General features: G+C 44.7%; 1 protein-coding gene across 1 annotated transcript in view; it reads right to left on the bottom strand.

Moving 5' to 3' along the window:
* Hgd (homogentisate 1,2-dioxygenase) overlaps nucleotides 1-24636 on the bottom strand; it is a 48746-nt gene extending 24110 nt beyond the window's left edge. Inside the window, exons 1-4 of the mRNA XM_038344907.2 lie at nucleotides 24456-24636; nucleotides 16761-16832; nucleotides 15725-15813; nucleotides 12235-12340 (exon numbers count right to left, since the gene is read on the bottom strand). Coding sequence (XP_038200835.1) covers nucleotides 12235-12340; nucleotides 15725-15813; nucleotides 16761-16832; nucleotides 24456-24470 — 282 coding nt within the window. The 5' untranslated portion in view covers nucleotides 24471-24636. The remainder of the gene's footprint in view (nucleotides 1-12234; nucleotides 12341-15724; nucleotides 15814-16760; nucleotides 16833-24455) is intronic.
* Nucleotides 24637-26165: the final 1529 nt, after the last annotated feature.

Raw genomic sequence — 26165 nt, 5'->3', positions numbered from 1 at the left:
GTGGGTAGAAATGAAGCCCCACCTCACAGAAAAGAGGCTCTTCCGTGAGTGGAGAAGACCGAAACCAAGGTCTGATGGGTTAGCAAGGTCTGCTGTGGACTTTTCTGAAGTTTACGGTAGCACTGCAATTATCCAGCCACAAGGAGAGAGGGGCTGAGGTGGTGGGTGAAAACGTAGCCACGTGCTGCTACAGGAAGCCTGCCATCAAAGAGTCTACATTCCAGATGGAGGAAGTCATGGTACCCATGAGCCTTTCTTCACTAATGTAAAAAACGATCGCCTTCAAATGACAGATGCTACAGAGACAAAGATAATGTATCTATAGGCTCTGATGGCAGTAGATTGTACAGAGCCGTATCATGAGGCATAATAAAGATCCTGATGTTGTTCTGATAAGACCTGGACCACAAGAGGAATTCAGCTTTGGATCTTCAGGCAAGAAATTTTGGTCAGGAGACCCAATGTGATGTTTTAGTGAGTGTGAAGAGGGATGAACAGAAATGCCCTTGGAGTGCAGAAGAGAACATTCCCTGCTGAGGCCAGAAGCTCAGCCTACTGCATTTGCTGCAGAGCAGTTTCCGTGGTAAACCCCGGCCAAGAGGCAGTGCACGGGGCAAACAGGAAGTTTTGGCTTCTGCTACTGCCTCTGTGGGCAAATAATTTTCCCTGTTTGGATTGCTTTCCCTATATGTCACAGTGGGGCTATGGAAGGGGCTATAATTCCTTATAGAAGAGCATCTGACAATGGAAAGACACTTCGTGACCAGTAAACTCTTTGGTTTGAGCTGGTACCTCCCCCAACCCCACACAATACCAATTCATATACTGAAGCTCCAACCTCCAGTGAGATTGCCTGGGAGTTGAGGCCTTTCAGTGGTAAATAAGATCTAATTAAATAATACGATGTAGGAGTGTCAGAATATGAAGAATTAGGATCCAGGCACTTGGGAGACTGAGGCAGGGGAACTGAAGATTTTACAGCCTGAGATATATACAAAGATCTTGTCAAAAAACAATAATAGTGAAATAAAGCCCACAGTACTAAACCAAAATAATTATAGATTATCTTATTTCCAACATCTAGTCCGAGGAAAGGCTGTGTGGAGACAAAAGGGAAGATGGCCCAGTAATAAAGAAGCTGGGCAGTGATGGCGCACACCTTTAATCCCAGCACTTGGGAGGCAGAGACAGGTGGATCTCTGTGGGTTCAAGACCATTCTGGTCCACAAAGTGAGTTCTAGGACATCCAAGGCTATACAAAGAAAACCTGTCTCAAAACAAACAAACAAAGAAGAAAGCCATTAACAGACATCGACCCTTCTCAGACCTTGTTATTAGACTCCCAGCCTCCAACCCTAGAGGGTACCTTTCCTGTTATTTAAGTGGCCCTGCCAATGGCCTAATATAACTCTACAGTTTCACAACCATTTTTTCATACTATGTATAACCACTGAATAGATCTTTCCTTATGGAATTTAACTGTTTTTCAAAAACAATGGAATAGCTTATAGTCTCTGATATGATATCTAGGCTTTAGTATGTTTGAATGCATACTTATTGAAAGGTATAAACATGAAGAACATTGCTTATAAAAGTCCAAATTTATTTCCAATGTGTGAGTCAGTCCCTCACACGTGTACAAAGTTGTTCAACCATTCTGATTTTCTGTCCAGTGGTTCTGGCAACTACTGAGAGAGGGATGTTGAAGTCCCAACCACGACTAGTCTTCCTACATTTGTTTCTTTCAGGACTATTAGGGCATTACATAGTTTGCTTTTCATTTGTGCAAATTCTATTGGAGAATAAACTTTTATTCATGAAAACTGAGGTGGTAAAAGAGTTTGAAAAGCATTTCCAAGAATGCTCAACGTTTGAACAAAAAATTCTTTAACATTTCCAAAGGAGGGCAATGAGAGGATCCCTGTTAACATTTAATGAAGGAGATTCAAAATTCATGCCCAAGATGTAAAGGAAACAAAGAGAAGAAGCCTCAATATGTCTGAAGTTAGAAGACTCAAGTTTGCCTGGATGATATGAAAATCCCTTTCAAGACTTAGAGCCCTTGATTCACTGACTCCACCCCAAACTTCCACGGACTCAACTCCTCTGAGTGACCCGGGTTCTCTTCACATTTGTTGGCTAGAGGCAGACATGTTATTCCAAGCCGGTAACACCACCCAAGAACTTTGAAGTAACTTGTGGGTTCCTCTCACATTAAAGCACAGACATAATGCTTAAGCCAGTGCCAGCTGCAGCCGTGGTTGGAGGAGGTTCAGGATAATCAGTAATGTTGACTTTTAGACCGAGGAGGGAAGAGGGGGTGGAGGAAATAGTGACTCACAGAAGTCTTCAGCAAAGCTATCAATCTCAGGAGAAGAGGAACTATAATTTATGTGGAGAGAGACAAGACAATTGCTTGCACTGGATATCTTTGGTGCTATGGGCAAGAGCACAGATAAAAAGGATCCAAGTCACAATAATTTGTTTAGACTTTCTAATGTCTTTTGAGTCATCATGGATGGAGACCTAGATCCCCAATGTGACTTTGCTTCTGAATGCAAAGCTGAGGATTTTGTAGTCATTATCCTGTGTTGCGGTCTAAGTCTGCTAGTCAGCCCTCCATTATAATGAAATACCCGAGGAGTCACTCAGTTTACACAGAGGAAAGCATTATTTGGGTTCATAGTTTTAGAGAGTCTAGTATATGATTGAGAAGCCCCAGGCTTTGGGCCTCTGATGAGGGTAAAATGTTAGAATAGAGGAAATCCTTCACCTCAGGAGCCAGGGAGCAAAGGAGAGAAGAGGAGGGTGAGCACCTGTAATCCCCTTTGAGACAAGACCTCCATTGACCTAACGGCCTCACTGCCTACAAATCCCAGCACTGCCCATTAGTGCCACTCTGCAGAACACTGCAGAAGACTCCAAAGTGTGAAGAGTTCCCAAGGAGGAAAATAAACAGTGGAAATGACTTTGGAAGAGATGCATAACTAGACGCCTTCCTTCAGGGATGTGTCCTGGCACAAGGCCTATTTGACAGCTGTAGACACGAAATCATTTAGTTTGTAGACAGCTGCAGTATCTTTCCAAGGAGGGAAATGTAAGTTTGATAGAGATGAACTGCATGAAAGATGTAGCGAGCTGTCCAAAAAGGCCCCACAAGGCAATGTGCACTGCAGTGCTGGCCAGTGCCAGAAGATGCATTTAGGGAAATGCAATCCTGTCTATTTATAGGAGGGTGAGAGCTGAGCTACTAGAGAATACGCTCAACAAATATTCGCAGTTTGGGGAAATAGGTGTGTGCTGGGTGCTGCAGACCAGAGAGAGACCGCAGAGATATGAGCTCTGCTCCGACACCCTAGGAAATGGAAGAAAGCAGTATATTTAGATTTAAGACCAGTTTTAAATTACTCGTGGGGTTTGACAGACAGATATTTATAAGGATAGAGAAGTCTATAAGGAAGACAGAAAAGCATAACGCCCCAACGCCAAACAATTTAGCCCATTTTCCTAGAATAGTGATGGCCCAAGTGTGCTTGGCAAACAGGGGACATAGCAAGAAGCAGAGCAGTGGTTTTTAATCTGTGGGTCGCAACCCCTCTGGCGAACATCTACCTCCAAAATATTTACCTTTTGATTCATAGCAGTAGCAAAATTACAGTTATGAAGTAGCAATAAAAATGATTTTATGGTTGGTGGTCACCACAACACGAGGAAGTGTATTAAAGAGTTGCAGCATCCCAAGGTTGGGAGCCGCAGATGTAGAGGGCTTAAAAGCTCATGGTAGTAAGTGTATCATGGCCCTTCTCTCTAGTGTAGGAGCCTGCACTTGACAGCCTGGGCAGTGCGGCTAAGGGATGACTGCAGGATCTGAAGACTTAGACAAGAATGAGTTGAATCAGGCATAGGATGAGGATGCCGTATTAGACCAACTGTTATCGTAACCCAGGTCAATGGAAATGAGCTGTGTGTTATCTAGAGTTAAGGAAAAGGAGAAAATAATAGAGCTATCTCAGGAGTAAATTCTACAAAATTTCTTAAAGTGTGGTCCGCACTTTAATTTTTTAAAGTGAGCTAGAAAATTCCTCAGTTGCTTAAGGAATTCTTCCTAGTGGCTTGTCTCACCCAGGTGTTTTTCATCAGTAACTATCCCTTTGTATGTGTGGCAAAGAGAAGCCAACAAAGGGGGGCATTCACCAGCTGATATTTAGAAGGAAAGGGTGAGGAAGAGTATTATGGTCTGGACCCCATTCATATATCCTTATCTCCAGAATGTGATACAAATACCATTTATTCATTTATTTTTAAAGCAGGGTCTCATGATCCTCTTGCCTCTGTCTCCTGAACGCTGGATTGTAGGCGTGTACCACCATGACCAACTGGGTTCGAATCGTGACAGCATATATGGGGGCAGGGCTGGTAACTGAATATGACTGGAGCCCTTGCAAGAACAGAAACGAAACCGAAGGGAGAGGAGAGAAGACAGTAGAAGAAACCTGCCTCAGTCTCGGGAAGCAGAGCTTTGAGAAGGAGCTGCCACGAGTTCCATTTTGCTTTTGTTCTGGCGTCCTTAGCATAGAGGAACGGGGAGAGAAAGCGAAAGGGAAGAGGAGAGAAGGGAACCGAACTCTTATATTTTTGGTTCAGAGGGAAGGAGCTTGGTCCTGAGTCAACTTGATGCTTTTTGTTCAAGCCCATGGGAGATCTACCCTGTTCTGAATGAAGGAGTGGATAGTGGATAGGGAGGAGGGTAGCTGGGAGGGGAGGGGCAAAGGGTGTCTAGGATGTGGGGTGCGGGGGGAGGAGAGAAGAGAAGGGAAACTGTATGTAAAACAAATGAAAAAAATGTTATTTAAAGAAAGTTTAAAAATTAAAGAGAGAGAGAGAAAAAAATATGAAAGACACAGAGAGAGAAGTGCCCCAATTCCAGGAGGGGGACGGCCACAAAGGGGAGGTGATAGTCTAGTTCAGGACCTGGAGAGCCCTTATTTTGTGGGTTTTGAGTCACTGCAATGTCATGGTACCCAGGGAAGGACAGCAGTTCAGAAAAAAAAAAAGGCAAATCAGTGTTCATGCTTTGGAGTGCTGGGAAGACAAGGACTGGAATTACCACAGATGATTTATGACAGTAAAAACAGAAAGTATCAGAATGTGACAGGAGAATCCATTTACCAGCATGGGTTATAATACAGCATTACAGATGATCAACAAAAGTGCCTGCCACCAATCCTGAAAACCTAAGATAAATGCTGAGGGCCCTGATGGCAGGAGACGCTGAAATCCTGACTTGTCTACTACAGCAGTGCTGCGGTGTGTGTGTGTGTGTGTGTGTGTGTGTGTCTGTGTGTCTGTGTGTCTGTGCACATGCACTCACAAGCACTTGTGCACGTGCGTGCACACACACATACACTAAGTAAATTTAATTAATTTTTAAAAAATAATAATGCCGGGTGGTGGTGGCATAAGCCTTTAGTCCCAGCACTTGGGAGGCAGAGATTAAAAGAACTCTGAGTTCGAGGCCAGCCTGGTCTATGGAGCGAGATCCAGGACAGCCAGGGCTACACTGAGGAACCCTGTCTTGGAAAATACAAACAAACAAACAAAAACCAGCAAACAATAACAAAAATCTATCATCCAGAGTATAAGACATGGGAAAAGGTACAAAATAATGCTTTAAAAAAAAAAAAACCACAAATATGAAACCATTATATCGTAAACTAATTACAGAAGACACATGCAAATAAAGATTTTAAATTATTCATATCCACAGTTTCTTTCTCTGCTCCTCCCTACTCCAGGGAATACTTCTGACTTGCACATCCTCACTGGGTATCCTTGTACTTCAGTCTCGCCAGGGATATCATCATGTGCTGTGTGTCTTTGGAAGAGGGTGTGGGGAAGCCACATGACTGGTGCCATTTTCTAGAGACAGAAGGCAGAGTATAGAAAAGTTGAACTAAGAACCATTAGAGACAAGGCCAAGAGCTTGGGCAGGCGAGAGAATGGAGAGATCCCGGCTCAGAAAATGTATGGAGTCTGGGTAAGACTGAGCAAGGGGATTTTACAGAGAGATGCTTCAGCACATGTATTAAATATTAGTTAACATTTCAAGGAGAATCAAGTAAGGGCTGAAATTGTTTTCAATTATTTTTTGTTCCTGGTTGCATGGAACTATAGGGATTACCGATTCACACAAATGTCCAAGGATTAAAATGAAAAGGAATAAGTCAAAACAATAGATGTGGTTAATTCTGCACTGGTGGAATCCTAGACATTGACCCTTTTATGCAAGTTTTGAATAAAAGTGTGTTATTCTTGGGGATATGACCTTCCATGGGGAAATAGTACCTACTAGTATGGTATCTACTCAAGAAGCTGAGACAGGATTTCCTGAGCCCAGGGGTTCAAGGGCAGACTGGGCAAACATAACAGGTCTTCATCTCAGGGATGAAAGGGGGAACTGGAGAAGTGGGGTATGTTTCTTTTCCTTCCCACCCTTTTCTTTCTTCCTTTCTTCCTTCCTCCCTTCCTTCCTTCTTTTCTTCCTTCCTTCCTTTCATCCTTCCTTCCTTCCTTCCTTCCTTCCTTTCCTTTCTTCTCCTTTTTTTGGGGGTTCAGATCTCGTTATATAAGCTAGGCTGAACTTAAATTCATCACCATTCTATCTCAGCTCCCTGAGCACAAGAGAATAGTTAGGGCAGGTGACTTATACAGCATGGAGTAGTCCTGTGTAGTTGGATGTGAGGGATTAAATTATTTTCTTAAGATGTCTGTCAGAAGTGGGAGTAGAGTGCATATTTAGGGTAAGACTCAGGTTCACTCTGTAAAGGAGAGGAGGAAGTGGAGGAAAAAGAGGAGGAGGAAGAAGAGGAGGAGGAAGAGGAGTAGATGTGGCAGAGCAGCTGATCTAAAGAGAGGGTTGGATGAAGAAGGCTTAAGGTATCAAATAAGGCATATTGAGACTGTCAATATGGCAGGATCTGTAGAGTTGAACACGTTCAACAGCAAATATTCTGGAAGGATGTACTGCTTGGCAGCATTTTAGATAAGTTGCATGGGACAGAAGGAGTTCTGTGATATGACCTTTAATTAATTCTGAAATAATTACCACATGGTCCAAATCATACTAGTTGAAAATCAAGCAGTAATTTTTATAGTCTAGACTTTAACTGTATCAAGGGTCTAATTGTCCAACAATCAAAAGTTAGGGATTGTAATAAAAAATAAAATCTGGCAGACTGGCTTCTAAAAAAGATTGCTGACTCAGAATGTATGTTGGAATCTGTAAACTTGAATTGGATTTAGATGTGCTCATTAAACTCTGAGCTTTCACAAGTTAGGGGAAGAGACATGATAAACAGAATTAGGTGTCCTTCTTATATGAGATATTAATGGACTGAGCTAACCTCCAAACGCTAAATGTAAAAGCACTCAAGAGTTCCCTTTAATTTTCATATGCTGGCTCAAATGTAAACTAAAGAAGATGAAGGTTGGGATGGATAGTCCCCAGGTTTCTGGCACGGCATCAAGGATGATCGTCACAGTAGCCTATGGGGGATGAGGGAAGAATCCCTGTAGGACTGAGGTTAGATGAGAGAAGTATTAAGCAAGTCCTGAATCTTCAAAGTCTCGGAGATCTTCCATGTGGGTAGTTGGTGAAGTTACTGAAGTATTAAAATTGGCCTTTGACAGGTAAAGACGCACCTACCATAGAGGCTTTCACCAGGAAGGCCTGTCAGATAGGAACCTAAATATAATTTTCTCAGACGTCTTTCATGAGAGCCTGGAGTACATATTTGGAAAAGGTTATGAAGGGGGAAGTGATGATCGCAGGATGCTGTGGTTAATTAATGAAGCATAAAATTGGAAAGAGATATTAACTTGTCAAGGAGTGAATGGAGACAAAAGGATAGAATGTGTACAGGAATAGCCAGAGTGTCTATCAGGCAAGGGAAGCAGATGACAGGTGACACAGATCACAGGTCAAGAAGATAGTTAGCTGCTCTTTCTCTGACTCTGGTGTCACAAAGGTACTGAGGGGTTCGAGACACACCCCTCCCAGTCCATGAGCAGAGGAGACACTAGAGGAGAAAGCTGTTGGGTCGCTGCCATGGAAAGAGTGTTCAAAAATACAAAACAAGGATAATGTAACAAGTTCAAGAAGAAAACAACACAATGTCAAGCCAGGGGTGATGCTGCACACCTTTAATTCCAGCACTAGGAGGCAGAGGCAGGCAGATCTCTGAGTTCAAGGCCACCCTAGTCTATGGAGTGAGTTCCAGGACAGCCAGGGCTACACAGAGAAACCCTGTCTTGAAAAACAAAACAAAACAAAAAATAAAAAACAACAATTCAGTGTTAGGGTGGAAAACACAGAAAAGTGGGTAGTTAGTGGATTGGGGTCAATCAGAAAGGGTTGTCAATTTCCAACACAGTTGTTTTGGTTTCTTGTCATTGACACAGCTTTTAAACACAGTGCCAGGAACTTCTTTGCAAAATGTATGTTAACCAGTTGTAATGATTTAATGTATTACATACTAGATGTAATGATTTAGCATATACAACTAAAATCCATGTGATTCTTGCCTAGGGGTAGAGTCTTCCACTTTCTATGTTAATAATTCCTACAACATTTGAGATTTTAGAACTTAGATGCTTGTACAAGAGGGCAAGGCTGGGTGTGGTGCCACCTGCCTCTACTCAGCGTTTGAGAGGCAGGGGCAAAGGGATCATGAGTTTGAAGCCATCCTGAGAGAAACACACACACACACACACACACACACACACACACACACACACACACGGTAGGGAGGTGGAGAGAGAAAGAGAGGTTCAAACTAGAAGAATTCTATTGACCTAAGGTTAACTTTAAATTCTGATATGTCTCAGAGTTAACGACAGAAACTAAAGTGGTAAGAAAAGAAAAAGAAGTTAATTGGAATTTAATTCAAAACCAACAAAATATCGATTTATATTGAAACTGTGACTTAAATTTAATCACAGTGATGACCAGGACCACATAATCCTATTTTACGTATTAATTGTTGCATCCTCAAACAATCCAGATGTGACCACAACTCTCCGTAAGGACTGGCCTTCTGCCTCCAGACTTTCTCCTTAGGTATCATATTTGACCCCTCCCATCCATAGCCAGTGTGGTGCATTTCTTCCTCTGTGTTACTAAGCAACACCCTTAGCTTTGGTTTGACAGACATCTGCTAACCATTTTCAAGGCCGTAGGTGACATGGGAGCTTGTCCCAGAACGTTGTCTCTCGTTTTATGGCTAGCACCTGTTCTGGAAATAACAGGAAATGCTTTATTGCAGAGATCTGTTTGTCTCTACACTTGGGTTTTTACAGATTCTATGACACATAACCTGTACCTCGAAAGGACGTTAAGAAGGGATGCAATCATATGAAACAAAGCGTGACCCAGTAGTCATGGAAACAATGAGTGGTAAAAGCCTATTCCCAAGGACTTTGCAGAAGAGTCTGTTAAATGTTTTCCTTAAAGGTTAGATTTAAAGCCCACCCGGCCCCTAAGAAAATCCTATGAAAGAAGTCATGGCTCCACTGTGGCCCACACAACTACGGACAAGGACCCCAGGATTTCCGGCCCACCCCATTTAGCATGAGTGTGACTGTGCTCTCCACTGGCGCACGCCTCCAGTCCGCCTAGGGAACGCGCCCTGGAAGTGGTCATTTAGTCTAGCCCAGTTGTTCTCCACTTAGTTTACAAAGGAATGTCCTTTTGTGGGTAGCATGTGCAGGACCATATGCCCTATACTTTATGGTGATTAAAGAGATTTTTCAGAGATGATTTCCTTTGTGTTTAATTTCCTTCATATTTGGCCATTTCACAGCCATTTTGTTCCTTTATGTGATAGGAGATTTGGCTCTATTAGAGCGAACTGTCGAAAATATAATTGAGAATTTCCTGTGCCACCTGAATAAATAGCTGGAAAACGCTCTGTGGTCCAAATGCCCTCTCAAGCCTCCCACGCTGGCATATAATAAGCATCACGTTGGCATTTATAAAACCCATAGGTGCCATGCTTCCTATTTTTCTGGTGAAAATAGAGTCCTGTTGCTAAGCAGACGGGCAGCTCTGGGGGAGAATGGAGATTCTGAAATTTAACTCTAGAGGCTCAGGAAGAGACACCCCCAAAAGTGACACTTGGGTATGCTGAGATGGAGAAGCTGTCTTGGTCAAGGTCACACTCACATCTGCTGCATCCTCTCACAAGGGGGGCCTGGAACGCCCTTCTCTGACTGGGAAACTGTCTTCCACAAGCAATGCAGTTGTCTCGAGGTCCCTGCCTAGCAGTTTCACCAAAGGAAAGGTTAACTGTGGAGAAAGGGAAGAAGCTAAAAGTCATTGCCGTGACATAGCCCAGACAGTCCGTTGTCTATTGTTCTGAGTGAAGCACCCTGAGGTTCCCTGGGAGAGTTTATATACACGACGGAATCTTTGTCCACGGCGAAGTTCCACGTCTCGTGCTTCTGACAACTTGTGATGACGGTTTCTAAGCGCCGGAACTTGTTAGCTGTTAGGTAACCGCTCTGCCACGACTCCCTCCTCCACACAAACGCTAGTTATACTTGCTTCCCTTTCTCCTGACCTCTGCCTGTTGCCGGCTCAGCCTTCTCTTTGCCCACGTCACCCATTTAGAGGTCGAACAGGAACTCAGAGAACGAGCACAGATATTATGGCCCTTTGTGAGGTAAGTGGAGGATGGTGAAATGAAGATGTTAATTAGATGAATTAATTAATTAAATGAAGATGTTAATTAGCCATGCTAATTCCTAAATGATAGAGACCACTCCAAACGCTTCCATCCTGTCCTTGCCAGAGAGAGGATGTAGCCTTCAAACTCCTCGGTCCTTTGCATTCTGTAATCATGGGAAGATTCGCAGCACACGGGAAACAAAAAGACTGACCTTTTCCGGCTTTTGCCTTACAAAAACAAACCCTAAGCCTTGAGGAGAAGTGCATTTGCCGATATTTTCAGGCATCGATGAAATGTCATGGATCAAAAAGGAGAAACAAGAGGTTTCCTTGGACTCGGGAGAGAAGTGAGGCAGAGGTGCAGACAGTCCTCAGAATGAAACACAAACAAATCTAACTAAGAGCTAAACTGACCTGAATCTAAATTCTGAGGCTTACAGGGACTGCCACAGCCTGTACGTGGCTGTATCAGGACGGCCTATCAAAGTCACGGTTCTCGCCTATAACCTGTTAGGCACCGGGCAAACACTTTCACACCTGCTCTGTCGTGTGTAATCTCCTTACAGCACCGCAAGGCCAGTGTTGTCATCACATATTACAAGTGAAGCATCAGGGCACAAGGGCAGCTGGTAAGTGTGGGGCCAGGGATGCAAACCCAGGTCTGGTTTTCTCTGCAGGATATCACGCCGGGGAGCAGAGGCATGTGCCTAAACTCAGAGACAAAAGAATTTAAAGAAAAGACTTCCTTTTCTTTAAAGCGTTCTGTCCATTGTAGTATTGGGCCATTGCTACAAGCCAAGAATACAAATAATGCTGATCATTGGGGGAAACTTCCAGACCCCCCCCCCTGCACAAATACTGAATGTGGATGTCCCTAAGGCAGAAGAGAATGTGACAATGGTCTGTCACTACAAGACTTAGAGAATCCTTGGCAGCAATTCTCTCTCATCCCTATACCAGACTTCGGAAGTATCTTTTTTTTTTTTTTTGGCTTTTCGAGACAGGGTTTCTCTGCAGCTTTAGAGCCTGTCCTGGAGCTAGCTCTTGTAGACCAGGCTGGTCTCGAACTCACAGAGATCCGCCTGCCTCTGCCTCCCGAGTGCTGGGATTAAAGGCGTGCGCCATCGCCGCCGGGCCGGAAGTATCTTTTTAAGGACAGATTAAAGATGTATCGAAGATGCTTCCTATATTCCGTGATAAGTGGAGGTTCACAATAAAAGTCTACGGTGTACAGGTGGTTTGATCGGCCTATGTCTCTGTCTGAACCACGGCCCTGCCTGTCTACATGGCATTAAAGCAAAAAAGATAGCTTACTTCTTTTCCTGCTCATCACACATAGGCACAATCAAACAATCCGTTTCAAGATCCCCGCTCAAGCAAGAGTCACAAACAGACCTGACAGCACTTACTTTAAAAAAACACTCTTAAGTGTTCAGTGACTTGGGCCCAGATGTGAGCATTTCTGTTCAAGGCCTTGTGGTGTGTTTCAGTTCATGGGGCTGGGTTACCTGGTTAGGATCAGGGCCAACTTCATCCCAGTTGTGAGTGACGTGGCCTTGGTCAATGGACGCAAAGGGCTTGTGAGACACTGACGGGAGGATCCTATACAGCCAGCTACGGGAAGCAAGAGAAACAGAAAGTCACAGCTTTGGGTAATGTTCTGAGGGACCTAGAGCAGCTCTGGAGGTGCCCCCAAGAAGACACTCAACCAGCACCCATCTGTGGGCTTTGCTGTGAGGAGCAACGATTTATCATTTCTCAGTAGCCATCTCTGTCCCTAACTATGGTCTCTTTATTCCTTCCATGATGCTCATACTCTTCAGGTTGAGGCTCTGGCTCCTACCTATTCACATACTGCCCCAAAATATGAAGGATTGCCTTTCCCAACAACTGTACGGGAAAAGGAAGCACCATGAGGGACATGTACAATAAAATCCACAGAAGAGATGTTAAGTCTTGCTTTTCAAGTCAGGGACAATGATTTGGGAAAGCCCGAGAGAAGATGGGGAGTAGGTTTGGTATTTCTTAAAGTAAAAACCTGCTTTGTCCGTTAAAAGTGATTTATGGCAATGGGGAAATAATTCTATATTCAAAAATTCCTGGGGGTGATCAGTGCTCTCCAACTTTTCTCATGGTTATTCCTTGGAGGTACAGAGCTTAACACTTTTCTCATCTGTTTCCTTGGATTTCTCCAATGAATATATAAGCAAAATTGGCAAACTGTAGGAGCACTGTCTTCTCACACTAATGATACAGCTGAGAACGTATCTCCCACATCTCCCCCAATCTGGGATGCTATTATAATTGCACACACTCTGGCAATCCTCCTGCCTTTGTGTTCTCCAGCTCTGGGGTTATAGGGGAGTGCAACTGTAGTGGCTATCTGGGTATTGGGGATTTGAACTCAGGTCAAATGTTTTTACCCACTAAGTCATCTCTTGAGCTCCAATGACCATACTCTTAAAAGTGAAATGTAGTGTCTTTTTTTTAGCATGTCCTTTATTTTGAATAAGGTTGAATAAGCTTTGCTTATTTATCAGTCTTTAGTAATTTTTCTAGGAATTGCTTGTAGAGTCCCGTGTCAACTTCATTTGGGTTCTATTTGGTCTTTCTGGTATTAATTGTGAGAAGTTTTAGAATTTCCACTTCTCTACTATGTAGTTAAAAAAGCACACGTCCATGCTTTAATGTGGTGTGTTTATGGATGCTTGGCTTTCCTTTCCTTCAGTAAGTTCGGCTGTCTGTGTGCATCAAGGCCTGAGCTGGTCTCTTCTCTAGGATCAGATCCAACTCAAGGAAGGGAGAAGGAGTCTGCTGAGGGAACCTTGAGGATGAGAGGGAACTGTCTCACTAAGTCTTTACAGGAGTGGACAGGGAGGAGGACACTTCTGTGACAGTGGAAGACCTGCTGTGTCCAACCGGCTCTGGGACAGTCCAAACTCAAGGGTGGAATTTGCCTGTCTAGTCACGAGCATCTGAACTATAACTGGGCTAAATTTGTTCCCCTGCCATTTCATTCCCCGAGCTCTCGATGCAATGACATCAGACTTAGACTCACAAATCTTTCCAACTCCCAGGAATCTGTGGGGCTGAGCACATATGTGTGTCTTAGCCCGGCTGGAATGCTGCAACTTCCTGGACCCTATCTTCTTCATCTGTAGTCCTAAGGTTGCTGTAAGGACTGCAGATTTGCTCGGCACTCACTTACTGGACGATTATTGAATTGCCGTCTCTTAATCATCCGGGTTTTTTACCACAATTTAAACTTTACAGATTTACTTTCCCGAGAGATAGATGGAACCTCTGGTAGTCTGAGTGTTTCTAATGCTTTGGGGGTTAAGTGAGTAGTGACTACCTGAGCATGTGAAGCTGACCCATCCATAGGCAGGCAGGGCCAGACTGTCTTGCTGGAGGTTTGAGTGTTTCCTATGTTTCTTGTCATTTCTTGTGCCTGTCTTTGGAGAGTTCTAAGCAAATGGGTGAGCCAGGCCTAGTGTCCCTTATTTTTCAGCTGAGTTTAGCAAACTCCCCAGGCTACACTAGATTGCCCTGGACTGAGATTTAATTCTGATGCAGGGAATGTTGCCAGCTCCTTAATGAAATGCCAAGAGTTCCTTTTCAGCCTCCTGGAACAGAGCTCAGCTCCTGCTGGCTGAAGATATTGCTGAATAATGGGGGCAGGCAGCAGATTTTGGAGACCGGGTGGCTAGTGTATAGATAGGCCGTGAAGTCAAGAACACAGTCGTGGAGGCCAGGCTGCCATCAATTAGAACAGAGAGGGATTGTTTGTGAATTACTTTATCTTGTCTAGAGGAAGAGATAGCCAAATAACAATAGAAACAATCTCTGAGTACTTGTTTCCTTTTGCTTTGTGTTTTGCTTGCTTGGTTGGTTTGGTTTTTTGAGGCAGGATATGTAGTCCAGGTTGGCCTCCAATTCCTGATCCTCCCACATCAACCTTCCAAATTCTGGGATCACAGGCGTTCACCACACCATGCCCAGCTTAATCCTTGATTTTTGACAAATAGAAGAGAGTCACCCCTTTGCCTATATTATCTCTTAGGATCCCATTTACAAATGTGAAGGATCTGAAGGGTAGATAGCTTGTTCAACACTATCCAACAGTAGATGTAGGAGCAAGGGCTGAACCACAGGGGGCGCTGCCTGTCTGCCTGCCTGCCTGGGAGAGGACATGATTCATTATGAAGGGAGGTGATATTTACCATGCGTGTGGCTCTTGGTGCTGTTACGCTCGCTGTCCCATCTGCTTCTCGGGAGGACTCAGTGGATAGAAACCCTCTTCCTCCTTCTATCTAGACAGTGTAAGCCCACTCCAGCTCTCCTCAAGTCTCCAAAGTCAGCAACGTCACTCTTTACGCACCCGTGACCTGAAATCCCTACAATTAGACGCCATGAACTCAAATCCTAACACTTGACTGCCTCCTGGGTCTCCAGCGTCAGCATGCAGCCTGCTCCTTAGAGGCTGATTAGAGAGAGGGTTCACCGAGGTGGCTTGTAGGATTAGAGTGAGCACAGAACACGCCATCCTGTGCTAATGAACACGCCAGCTTCCAGGAAAGGCAAATTCCAAAGAGGAGAAACCCTATTAATTCAAACCCCGTGGGGCCATAACGCATGACCTTTCAAGCAGTTCAGCTTGGATTATCGGTTTTCACGCAAAGAACATAATGCTTCTAGTCAACCGAGAAAGATGTCTGAATCTTGTCTGACTGTAGGCTGAGACTATACAATCCTTAGAGGAAAGTCAGAGCATGGGAAACCTTTCCTGTGGCTTTCTAGTGAGACTTTGTAATGGGACTGAATTTGTGGGGTTTTTTTTTTTTTCTCCCTAGCTTTCTTCTGCCAGTCACTCACTGGGAACAAGCCTGGATGTCCCCGATGTGACCCAGAACTCAGCGCACAAGGAGGGCCTTCGGGGAGACTGTGGCTGGGATGCAGGGCCCACAGATCTATGTCAGAATTGACCCCAGCGTGTACCTTCTCTTATTGGTGCTCCGTGGACAAGTGAAGGCTGATCCCGAGAGCTGCTCCGCATAGAGATTGTAGGGGCAGACTTGAGGGTTATTCTAAAACAAAGGAGGCAGTACACAACATCATTCCTCTACCCAAATCATCCTACTTTCCCACCAACCCGTTCAGTGGGGAGAGATCCTGGCCTGAATGCACAGGCTCTGGATCACTGCACATTGCTGCCCCCCCCCCGCCCCCATACTTGCAATATCTTTGTGACGTCCCCCAGTGAGAGTGATACAGGCTTATTGTGGAAAATTCATAACATATGCAATGACTAGCTACCTCACCAATCAAAACACCTAATATTAATGTTCATATATTTCTTTCTGTTCTTGCCTCCAGATGAGGATCCTATGAGACATATAAGTCTATAATAGTCAGAAATTTTTCCTTTGAAAAGGGTGCAATATGTCACAAGCATTTCTTTTGTTTTGTTTCGAGACAGTTCTTAGTGTGCAGCCCAACCTTCTTGCAAACTCAAGATCCCCCTGCTTCTGCCACCTGAGTGCTCGGATTATGCAGTGTGCCACTATGCCCAGTCTAAAAGCACTTTCCATACCATGAAATAGCCGCCAAAAAGTTTTGAAAATAAACTCATTTGCAGTGGTTTTGCTTCTGTAACCAGCGTGGGTGAGAACACATTCGTGCATATGTTTGTCAAATAATTTATTTTCTCATCATGGTCAAATCCGATGTTCCTCAGAGGGACTCTTTCCAGGAAGTTCCTTCAACCTTGGACTTTGGGGCATATTCTGGAAGTTCTTGTAGTTAATCTCACTTACTTGGATTCGGTCCTTTGCTGTAGCTAATCAATTTAAACCCAGTTTTGATTTTTTTTTTTGTCGCTATTATGCTATAACACCATTGTGCTAATGATCTTGGACATTGGACAGTTTGCCTGCTGAATTAGAAGGGGCATGTTGGGTGGAGCTATTGGGTTTACATGCTTGTCTTCCAAGCATACAGTTTAGAGCCCTCCAGACATTTGTCCCGTTCTTACCTGTCCTTCCGGCAGAGAACCCGGGCAGCGAGGGTCCTCTGAAGCACACTCGTTCCCAAATCCAGAAATGTACTGCATGTGACAAAGACAGAAGTTTTATTGTTACTGGGATGTATTTGTGTGTGCACGTATGTGTGCATGTTGTTACATGTATGTAGGTGGATATATGTGTGCATGTGGAAGACCACAGTTGAGTGTCTCTCTTCCTCAACCGCTCTTCTTAGTTACTGAGATAAGGCTCTCTCTGAACTGGAGGCTCACTGCGAGGCTGATTCACCACTTTCTTCCAGGACTGCTAACTCTGCCTTTTATAATAAACTGGTGCATTTTGAGGATCCATACTCTGCTCCTCAGACTTGAGTGGTCTTCCTGCTGAGCCATATTCCAAGCCCCTAACAGGATGTGAAGAGCATTTTACCACATTGCCGTCCCACAAAGGCAAGAATGGCGACAAGGGCATGTATTTGTGTGATGCTGTACAGGCAATAGCTGTTATGTCTTGACTGATGAACTGTTTAGGATATACAATATGTGTTTGTATATTTTAAATATTTGCAGTTAACCAGAGAGGAATTGCCTAGACTTTTCTGTCCTTAACTGTTCTTGACTGATTTTATAAGTTTGCTTTCAATGATCCCATTTCAAGAACAAGCTCTTTAATTTTGGTTCTGTCTGGAAATTCCTGGGAGGGAGATGGCCCAGGCATCATTTCAGCTCTAAACCAGCAGGATAGCTCTCCATCGCAACTCCTTTCCCCCTGCACACCCTAAAACAAACAAATAAGCAAGAAATCAAAATCCCAAACTGGGAAGAGGTATGTGGATTTAAAGAGACAGGAAGATGTTTGTTAGAAAACTCCTTCCAGATGTACAATGGTGGCATACACCTTTTATCCAAGCACTGGGAAAGCAGAAACAGGCAGATCTTGGTGAGTTCAAGGCCAGCCTGGTCTACAAAAGCTAGTTCCAGGACAAGTTAGGACTGTTACATAGAGAAACTCTGTCTTGAAAAACAAACAAAAAAAAAAAAAAAAAAAAAAAAAGGAAAGGAAAAAGACCACTCCTTCCACAGGAGTCAATATCACCTGGATTAGTGTGTGTGTGTGTGTGTTGGCATTTGGGCAGTGTGTGTGTGTGTGTGTGTGTGTGTGTGTGTGTGTGTGTGTATCGGCATTTGTGTGGATACAAGAAAGGAAGGATTAAAGATGGAATGACTTAGAAGATGCTCCAGCCCCGAATCTTTTCAGAACAATGCAACAGGGCTACCATGATTGCCACCTCTGAGGTTCACAATACAGAAGGAAAACTAGATTCCTCAACAAGGTAACTTACAGGGGTCCTCTAAAATTTAGGTAACTTTCAGGGGTCCTCTGAAATTTATATGCCCCGATGGTAAAGACTGCTTTATTGATGTCACTTGGTAAAGCCAATAAATACTGATCCTCGAAGAATATCGCAGCTATCCACAGACAGCTGAACTAGGACCAAGGAACTGGTTTGAATGAAGTCAGTCCTGCTTCTTGAAAAATGAGTGCACAGATGCCAGAGTCACGTGCTGGTCTACAAACTGTGAGAGCCATGGTGCCTCCATTCAGGAGGGCATCAGCTGCTCCAACCTTTAGCTACCTTGGAATTCCAAACAGCTTACTTCCCCTCTCTAGAAATTTATTTACAAAATGGTTGCATGAAAGCATGCTTATGATCCTTTGGGCAATCTGAGGAAGGGCAGCAGACTTTGTAGCATCTTGGCTCAGCCACTGTTCATCCCCTGGAAGCCAGGACTTACTCTTGCCATGTTTAGCGCGCCTGACTTTGGGCGTAGGTCTGCCACTGTCTCGCTTCCCTGCTGCTCCGTGCTTCCTGAAGGCTGGTACTGTGCCAGTTTTATTCACCTCTGTGGACCTCGTGTCTCGGCCCATGGAAGCCATTCAGTGGGCACCTGTGGCGTGTTTCTCACTCAGGGCCGGTCCTCAGGGTGCATGGTTGCCACCGTGAGTGGGATTTGAACTCCCTTTGCTCTAACGCAAACACGAGTTGATTTTAGCCTAGGATAAGGAGAGTGCAGCCTTCCTGGTGAGAGAAATACTGCCATGCGAGCGTGATTCTTTAAGAGATAGGAGAAGGGTGGATGTGGGCAGAGGGTAGGCCCTTCAGAGTTCTTGGCAGCTTCCGGAAGAATGAGCTAGATGTAACACGCCTGGATGTGTGAGCGATGATCAGGCCAGCAGTGTCTATATTTGGATGGAATATGAAATGTAAAATGTTATGACCTAGAAAGCAGTGGGAGTGAAATTACTCATTTGTCTTCAGACACGGGTTTGTGTGTGTGTGCTGTTGCTGGAGTTTGAACTTGAGGCCTTATGCAAATGCACTTTGCCACTTAGCTATACCTCTCAACCCCCACAGTTTTTAAAAATCTCTTTGAAAATTTATCAGAATCCTCCCCTTCCCCCAGTCAAGGTCTTTTCTAATGAGATTTGTTCCAAGCTGCGTACAGTCTGGAATTATAGCTTTGGGGTAATGGCAGAGACCATCCACTATCCTGAACCTCCGCGGAGTAACAATTTTCTTCTCTCAAAATGGACCTCATGCGGGCGCACCACCAACAGGCCTGAGTTTGAGCTGCTGAGGATCAGTAATGACCTCCAATTATCTTCCATTCTGTGAAGCAGGATTGTAGATCAGCCTGTGACAGACGCCGCTGAGGAAGACAGAGGCCTCTCTTTGTCGGGCTGTGCCATTGTTCCTATCTGCAGGGAGGAGGGGGAGGTTTGAGAGCTACCCCGTCCAGCTGAGCTTTCTGGCAGGCAGGGTGGATTTACTGATTAACCTTCCCTGGTCTTTGTAACCACAGGCCTCAGATCACAGGTTCTAAGTGTATTCGGAGCAAGGAGAAATGGGAGTTAGCAATTCTGAAGCATTTGATTAAGGCCCTGTTCTAAGGAAGAGGGAAAAAAAAAAAAACACAGAAAGAACAGCTGTTGGTTTGGGAGGGAGTCACCCAGAGCTCTGAGGGAAAGAGCGAAGGAGGCAGGAAGGAGGGAGGGAGGTGGCAATTTTTTTAGTTCTTTTTTTCCACCTCATGGAAGTGCACAGGCTTAAGCAGCCAGCGGAAGCTGCTGAGTCACCGTTAGCTGGTTGGTCTTCCTAACCTTCCAGGAGCAAAATTATGGAGGTGTTTGTTAGATTTTTTTTTTTTTTTTTTTTTTTTGCCACCAAAGACTTCCCAACGGAGGGAGCTGTGTTCTGCAGCTGCTGTCTCAAGGCTTTCAGTCCAAGGACAGACTCTGAACTCTGCTTCTCTCAGCTGTGAAAACCCAAGTGCTCCAGGTCCAGCTGCCTCTGGGATTACGTAAAGATGCACCTTCTGCAAAGAGTGAAAAAAATCCTGACATGAAGCGAGCGTGTTTATGTTTCCTTCAGCTCAGATTTCGGAATAATTTGATGCTATATAAAAATACAATTTTCTTTCTCTCCAAGAGAATTATATGCATACTTGTTAAATGAGAGAATACATTTCTGGGGCCCATGTGACTTGGGCACAGTCACTTCTTTGGCAGCTCACTGGCACCCAGCTTTTCGATTCTCATCTGGTCCCCAGGATAGGATTTACTTGGTAGAGTCATTTGAAAGGGTCCTTTTGAGTCAGATTCTCGGTAACACCTGATGTGGGGGAATAGATGGCGCACCTCATTTCCTATTAATGGGTGCTACAGAAAGAGGGACAAGTCTGGGAAGACAGAGGCCCAGGGATCTTCTATTTTGTATTTCCTTCCTCTGAAAGGAGACAGTTCTCCTGGCTAATCTTAATAGAATCATAGAATCTAGGTTGTTAGGAAAATGTGCTGTTGCTGCCGCAGCCTGAATAACGGTCTGGAAGGATCCTGGAGTCTTATTTCTTAATGCTTGAAACTAAGAGGCAGGCTTTATAAATAGACAACTTAGGACTTTGAAGCCCCGACCCTTTGGCAAACAACCCTCAGTGTGCGGTTATGGCTTAGTTAATGATGAACCAGAGGCCTCAGGTGGTGGCGCAGCCTGTGATCCCTCCCAGGAGGTGGGTGAAGAAGATTGAGAGTTCAAGGTTATTCCTTTCTTCATAGTGAGTTCAAAGCCATCCTGAGCTACCTAAGACCCTGTCTGGAAGAAACAAAAGACCAAAAAGAGAAAGAAAGAAAGAAAGAAAGAAAGAAAGAAAGAAAGAAAGAAAGAAAGAAAGAAAGAAAGAAAGAAAGCAGACCAAGGAACCAGAGAAGCAATTTGGGGCTCACAACTGCTGGGTAGGGGAACCAGTGCAGAGCTTAATCTGGCCATAAAGCTAAGAGGTAAATTAGTGACAGCCAAAACAAGTCGCTTCTTCCTGTTCTCAAGCAAACAAAAACTAAAAGCTAAACTCATGGCCAGAGGTGGAGTTAGCCATCCCTTCTGTTAAATGCCATTCCTGAGTTTGGTGCTGCCTAGACCAGCCTTTACTGCAAAGTTAAAAAACAAACATATTCTAACACGGCTATTTCCATCTTCCTGGACTGGCATTAGGAAGGAGAGCAGAGGTTTCCCAGCTCTCAAGTCTTGGGAGCAAATTGCAGTTTTCATGCCGATCTCAACAGAAACCTGAGGAGAGGCAGCAGGTTCTTCACGCTGATCTCTGTCACCTTACTACCTGCTGTCTCCTCTGGTCTCTGTCCTTTGTCTGGGGAGGAGTGTAAGGAAGGTCTTCCTAACCTCTGGATGCCTCACCCATGGCCCGAGGTCATTTTTCAGCTGCTAAAGTGACTTGGAAATCAGAGGTCCTTCTGCGGTGGTGGCTGAGTAAACAGCCTTGAAGGAGGGGAGCATCTCCCTGGTTTCAGGCACTCTAAGTGAAATCCTAGGTGTTTTATTAGGACAAAGGTAAAAGGTAATTTGGCTGAAAAAGAGGAAGCAGAGGTCTATCTGGGAGCCAAGGAATGTGCACTCTCTAGGAACTGCAGCCGGAGAAATACTCTTCAGAGCCTCCAGGAGAGCTCAACAACCATGCTGACACTTTAATGTTGGCCCACTGGGATTGATTTCAGACACTCACTCTCCAGAAGTGCAGGAGAATGTATGGTGTTGTCTCAAGTTAGTACATCGATGGTCATTTAGTGTAGCCCAGTAGGAAACTGTAGGCCGGTGGGTCCCCCTTTGTCATTAACCATAAGAATTGTCTCAGACTCCAAGCTAGCGAGTCAGGTGTCACCTGGTGGGACCCAATAGACGTCTGCCTGTGAGGAGGGGTAGAAACGAAGTGACATAGTCCAGAACGCAGTGAGCCCACCTTAAACCTCATGCCATTACTTTAGCTTCTGGATTTTCTTCCTCTCGCTGTGATCTCATCCGAGGTTTTGTGTTGGCATAGCCATTGAAATGATGGAGGAAGCATGAGGGACATTTCAAATTAGGTTTTATGCTGTTTATTGATGGGGATGGGTGTGCCTTAAACTGGCTCTCTGTGTTAAGATTTCTGACCTCTGGAGATGAGAGAGCAGACTGAGCGAGCCTTTGAAACTGAGAACAAAGGCCAGCGTGCCATTTACATGCGGTGGCGTTTTGCATACTAAGTTGCTTAAACATTGCAGCAGGACAGGATTTTAGATATGTTTTATTTATAAATGGTAAGGATGCTTCCTCCCGTGATGAGCTTCCTCATAGGATTTCCATCAGGAAACAAAGCAAAACTCTTATGAATTCTCCGTCCTCCCCATCTTCAGTTGCACCACTGGCAAACGGGGACCATTAGGTTCCCATTACCTACGCCCACTCCCCTTCGGTTACGGTCTGCACACGGGTCCTCTCCTGGGCACCCCCATTCATGCAACAGCTCCAGTTTAGCTGAAGCACTAGGTTCCTGGGGTGCACAGATCTTTCTGCATACTTTGTGCCTCAGACGTGGCATGACCTCTGGCCTAGTCCTATGTCATCACTCCACCTAGGAACAGCTTCCCTCCAGAAGTTTCTCCATTCCCATGTTGCATTAGCTGCAATACCATGAACGAACACCGAATGAGAGCTAACTCTAGGTCTGGCACAAAGATGGAGAAGAAAACCTCTTTGCTGGGTGCTAAGACCTTCAAGGTGCCTATTAATTAGAGTACTGCTTGATTTACCATCCCAGCTTTGATTGAAAAGCTTTCTGGAGGTGTTCTATCCCTGAATCCCAGGAAGAGGCCTAGTGGGTCTCTTCTACTCAGCTTGCACCATTGCCAGAATGTTCTAGTTCTGGTTGTATACAGTGAGCCTAGCAATAGGCATAGGTTTTGTTTGTTTGTTTGCTTGGTTTTTGGCTTTTGAGACAGGGTTTCTCCGTGTAGCCTTGGCTGTCCTAGAACTCACTCTGTAGACCAGGCTGGCCTTGACCTCACAGAGATCCTCCTGCTTCTGCATCCCGAATGCTGGGATTGAAGTTGTACACCCCCACCACCTGGCTACTAGGCAGAGTTTTAGACCCTGGGAACACCCTCTTCTTCCTGCCCCAAAGGCACCAGCCTAGCAGGTGCCACCAATCTTCTTTTTGGGGGGACCTGAAATTTGAACTCCAATAAACCCAAGTTCTACTGTGGCCCCCATCCTTCACCAGCAGGGGCTTTGGGTGAGTCTCTTAGTCTCTATGAGCCTTGCTTTCCTTATTGGTTTAAAAATAGGAAAAAGAGGGGCTGGAGAGATGGCTCAGAGGTTGAGAGCACCGACTGCTCTTCCAGAGGACCCGAGTTCAATTCCCAGCACCCACATGGCAGCTTACAACTGTCTGTAATTCCTGTTCCAGGGGATCCAACACTTCACACAGACATACATGCAGACAAAACACCAATGTACATAAAATACAAATAAATTATTTAAAAAAGCATTTAAAAAATAAAATAGGAAAAAGAGCACCTACGCCCCAGGTTTACAGTCAGCATAGTTAAAACCTCCAACACCTGTAACACACGGCCCAGTCATTCTTCTCAAAGGCACACTAAAGAAGAAAGCACCGATCAAGGCTGAGTCGGAGGTACCACATGATTAAGCAGGTGAAGCACATTAAACTGGCTGGCCTGAAGCAGTCCAGGGAGTTGCAGTCACAAGGATAACAGAGAGCATCCGGGAAGGAGACACATAGAGAAATGCACGTGTCCATTTAGAAGGGGAGCTCTCAACATGCCCACTGACCAGCAAGACAGTATTAGAGATTAACAAAAGCAAGGATACAATTGCTTTCTTTGGTCACCTCTTCCTTGTCCCTCCAGAGCACAGGACCTTAGGTCAGCCTCCCTTTCGTGTGTGTGTGTGTGTGTGTGTGTGTGTGTGTGCATATATGCACATGAGACTATAGGGGCCACAAAGGCTAGAAGAGGGTGCTAGACATATGAGCAGCTGGACAGGTTCTGGGAACTGAACTCAGGTCCTCTGGAAGAGCATCAAGTGCTAGTAACTAGTAGGCAATCTCTACAAGCCCCCACCCATGAGTGTTTTTCAACTCTGACACCAGAAAACCCCACAAATTCTGAAGAAGGCACAATAAACTTGTCAGAGATCTCTCCACTCTTCTTCCCTCCTCTCTTCCTTTCTCTCAATCTCTTTCCCCTTCTTTTTCTAGTGTTGGTGCTTGAAACGTGCTAAGTGTAGGCTTTCCTGTTTAAGTGACACCCCCAGATACAGTCTCCAACCTTAATCCAAGTCCAGACAGAGGGTTTCTTACCTTTAACTCCGCCATTTTAACCGAGGCCAGGGAGTTTGTGAGGCACCAAGGCGTCTGTTTCTCCTTCTAACCTCTCAGAGCATATTCTTGTCTTCACCAGTTCACCGCATCTCCTTGCTCAGCACGTTACTCGAGGCAGAGTTGCCTAACTGACACACTAGGCAGAAAGTCCAAGGTGCCTACATCTACAATTCTTGCACAACTATTTTTTTTTATTATTAACCCAGGTCATTTCTGAGAGCATTGCAGAGAACTGGTTCCATTCGCTGGAGGTAAATATTGACTTGTTCCACTTTAAGGAAGGCTTTTCCCCAAAGGCAGAGGATGTAAAGCTGAAAAGGAACTGTGGGAGTTAGCACGTGCCAGATGTGACAGGATTCTTTCTCAGTTCAGACTCAAGCCAGGAAGGAGCAGGGCCAGGATTCAGTGACCGTGGTAGGAACACTATGTGCTTTGACCCGAGGGCAAGAGGTGTGGGAAGAAGGGGACCAGGATTGGAGGCTCCCTGACACGGCCTCCCACAGAAGAGTTCAGATCCCAGAGCTAGGACTGTTGAGAGAGTGTTGAACTTAGAACAAGCTGGGATGTTTACTGTCATTCATCTTGATTTCCTAGAATACATTAGGTATGCTTCTACCCTCTTTAGTCATTTGCTTCCTAATGCCTTAGTCCTTAGAGCAGACTGCTCTCCAGCTGCCTTCTCCTGGCCTTGCTTGTCCTTCATCTTAGATACTTGTTGCAGCCATTGGAAGGTAGTGACTTCGTGGCTGTTGGTCTTCAGGAAGGGAATGCACACCTAGGCTTGTCTGAGCCAGGTTTTCCCCACAGACACTGCCTCGTTTTGTTTCCCAAAAACAGTTTTTGCAAAGTAGGTTTTATTATTACAAACTCAGATGCAACAGCATGGGAAGGAAAAGCAGCCGAGTCGATCAGGCTAGGTGATTTTCCAGAAGCTAAATTCTAATTTTGAAATGTTGGCAAAAAGAAGAAAGAACTCTAAATCCAACTTCTGCAGCTAGAGGTTTCTAACAGTAAAGGGTTTATTGAGCTGTGTAGACACTAATGGGCAAAGGACCAGAGCCCCGAATACATGAATGACTACTAGATAGCACCTAGAACATGTCTACCCAACCTAAGGGTTGGGATGTTTTATAATAAGATTTGGGAGAAAAGAAATAAAAAAGCATTTACATCAAACCTGTGTTGGCTCTAGATAAGGAGGGCAGGACACACAAGACCACAGCAGCCTAGGTCTGTGCACAAAGAGAAGTCTTGCTACTGCTTGGTTGGTTGGTTCCAAAATCAGAATGCCATATGGCCCTGAGGGGTGATCTTCAGCTCAAAGATGGATATGGAAGTGTTTTTCTTTGCTGATTAACCTTGAGATGTGAGTTTAAATGGCCTTCTCTTACCTCGTCAGTCCTCTGTGCACCAGCATGTAACTTAGTATAGGACATTTAACTCAGAATGGAGGAAAGGAAAGGAGGAGGAAGGGAGGGAGGAAGAAGGAAGAAAAGATGAAAGGAAGAAAGGAGGAAGGGAGGAGGAAGGAAGGGAGGAAGGAGGAAGAAAGGAGGAGGGAGGGAGGAGTAAAGGAAGGGATGAGAAAAGAAACCTTTATAGTACATCACAAACATTGCCTAGTTCTTCCCCATGTTTCTATGTGCCCCTTGAACGTGACTTTACTGTTCCTTCCATCAAGAGAGTCTT

Source organism: Arvicola amphibius, chromosome 10 (assembly GCF_903992535.2).
Source record: "Arvicola amphibius chromosome 10, mArvAmp1.2, whole genome shotgun sequence".
Lineage (NCBI taxonomy): Eukaryota > Metazoa > Chordata > Mammalia > Rodentia > Cricetidae > Arvicola > Arvicola amphibius.
This window is presented reverse-complemented; position numbering and strand designations above follow the sequence as displayed.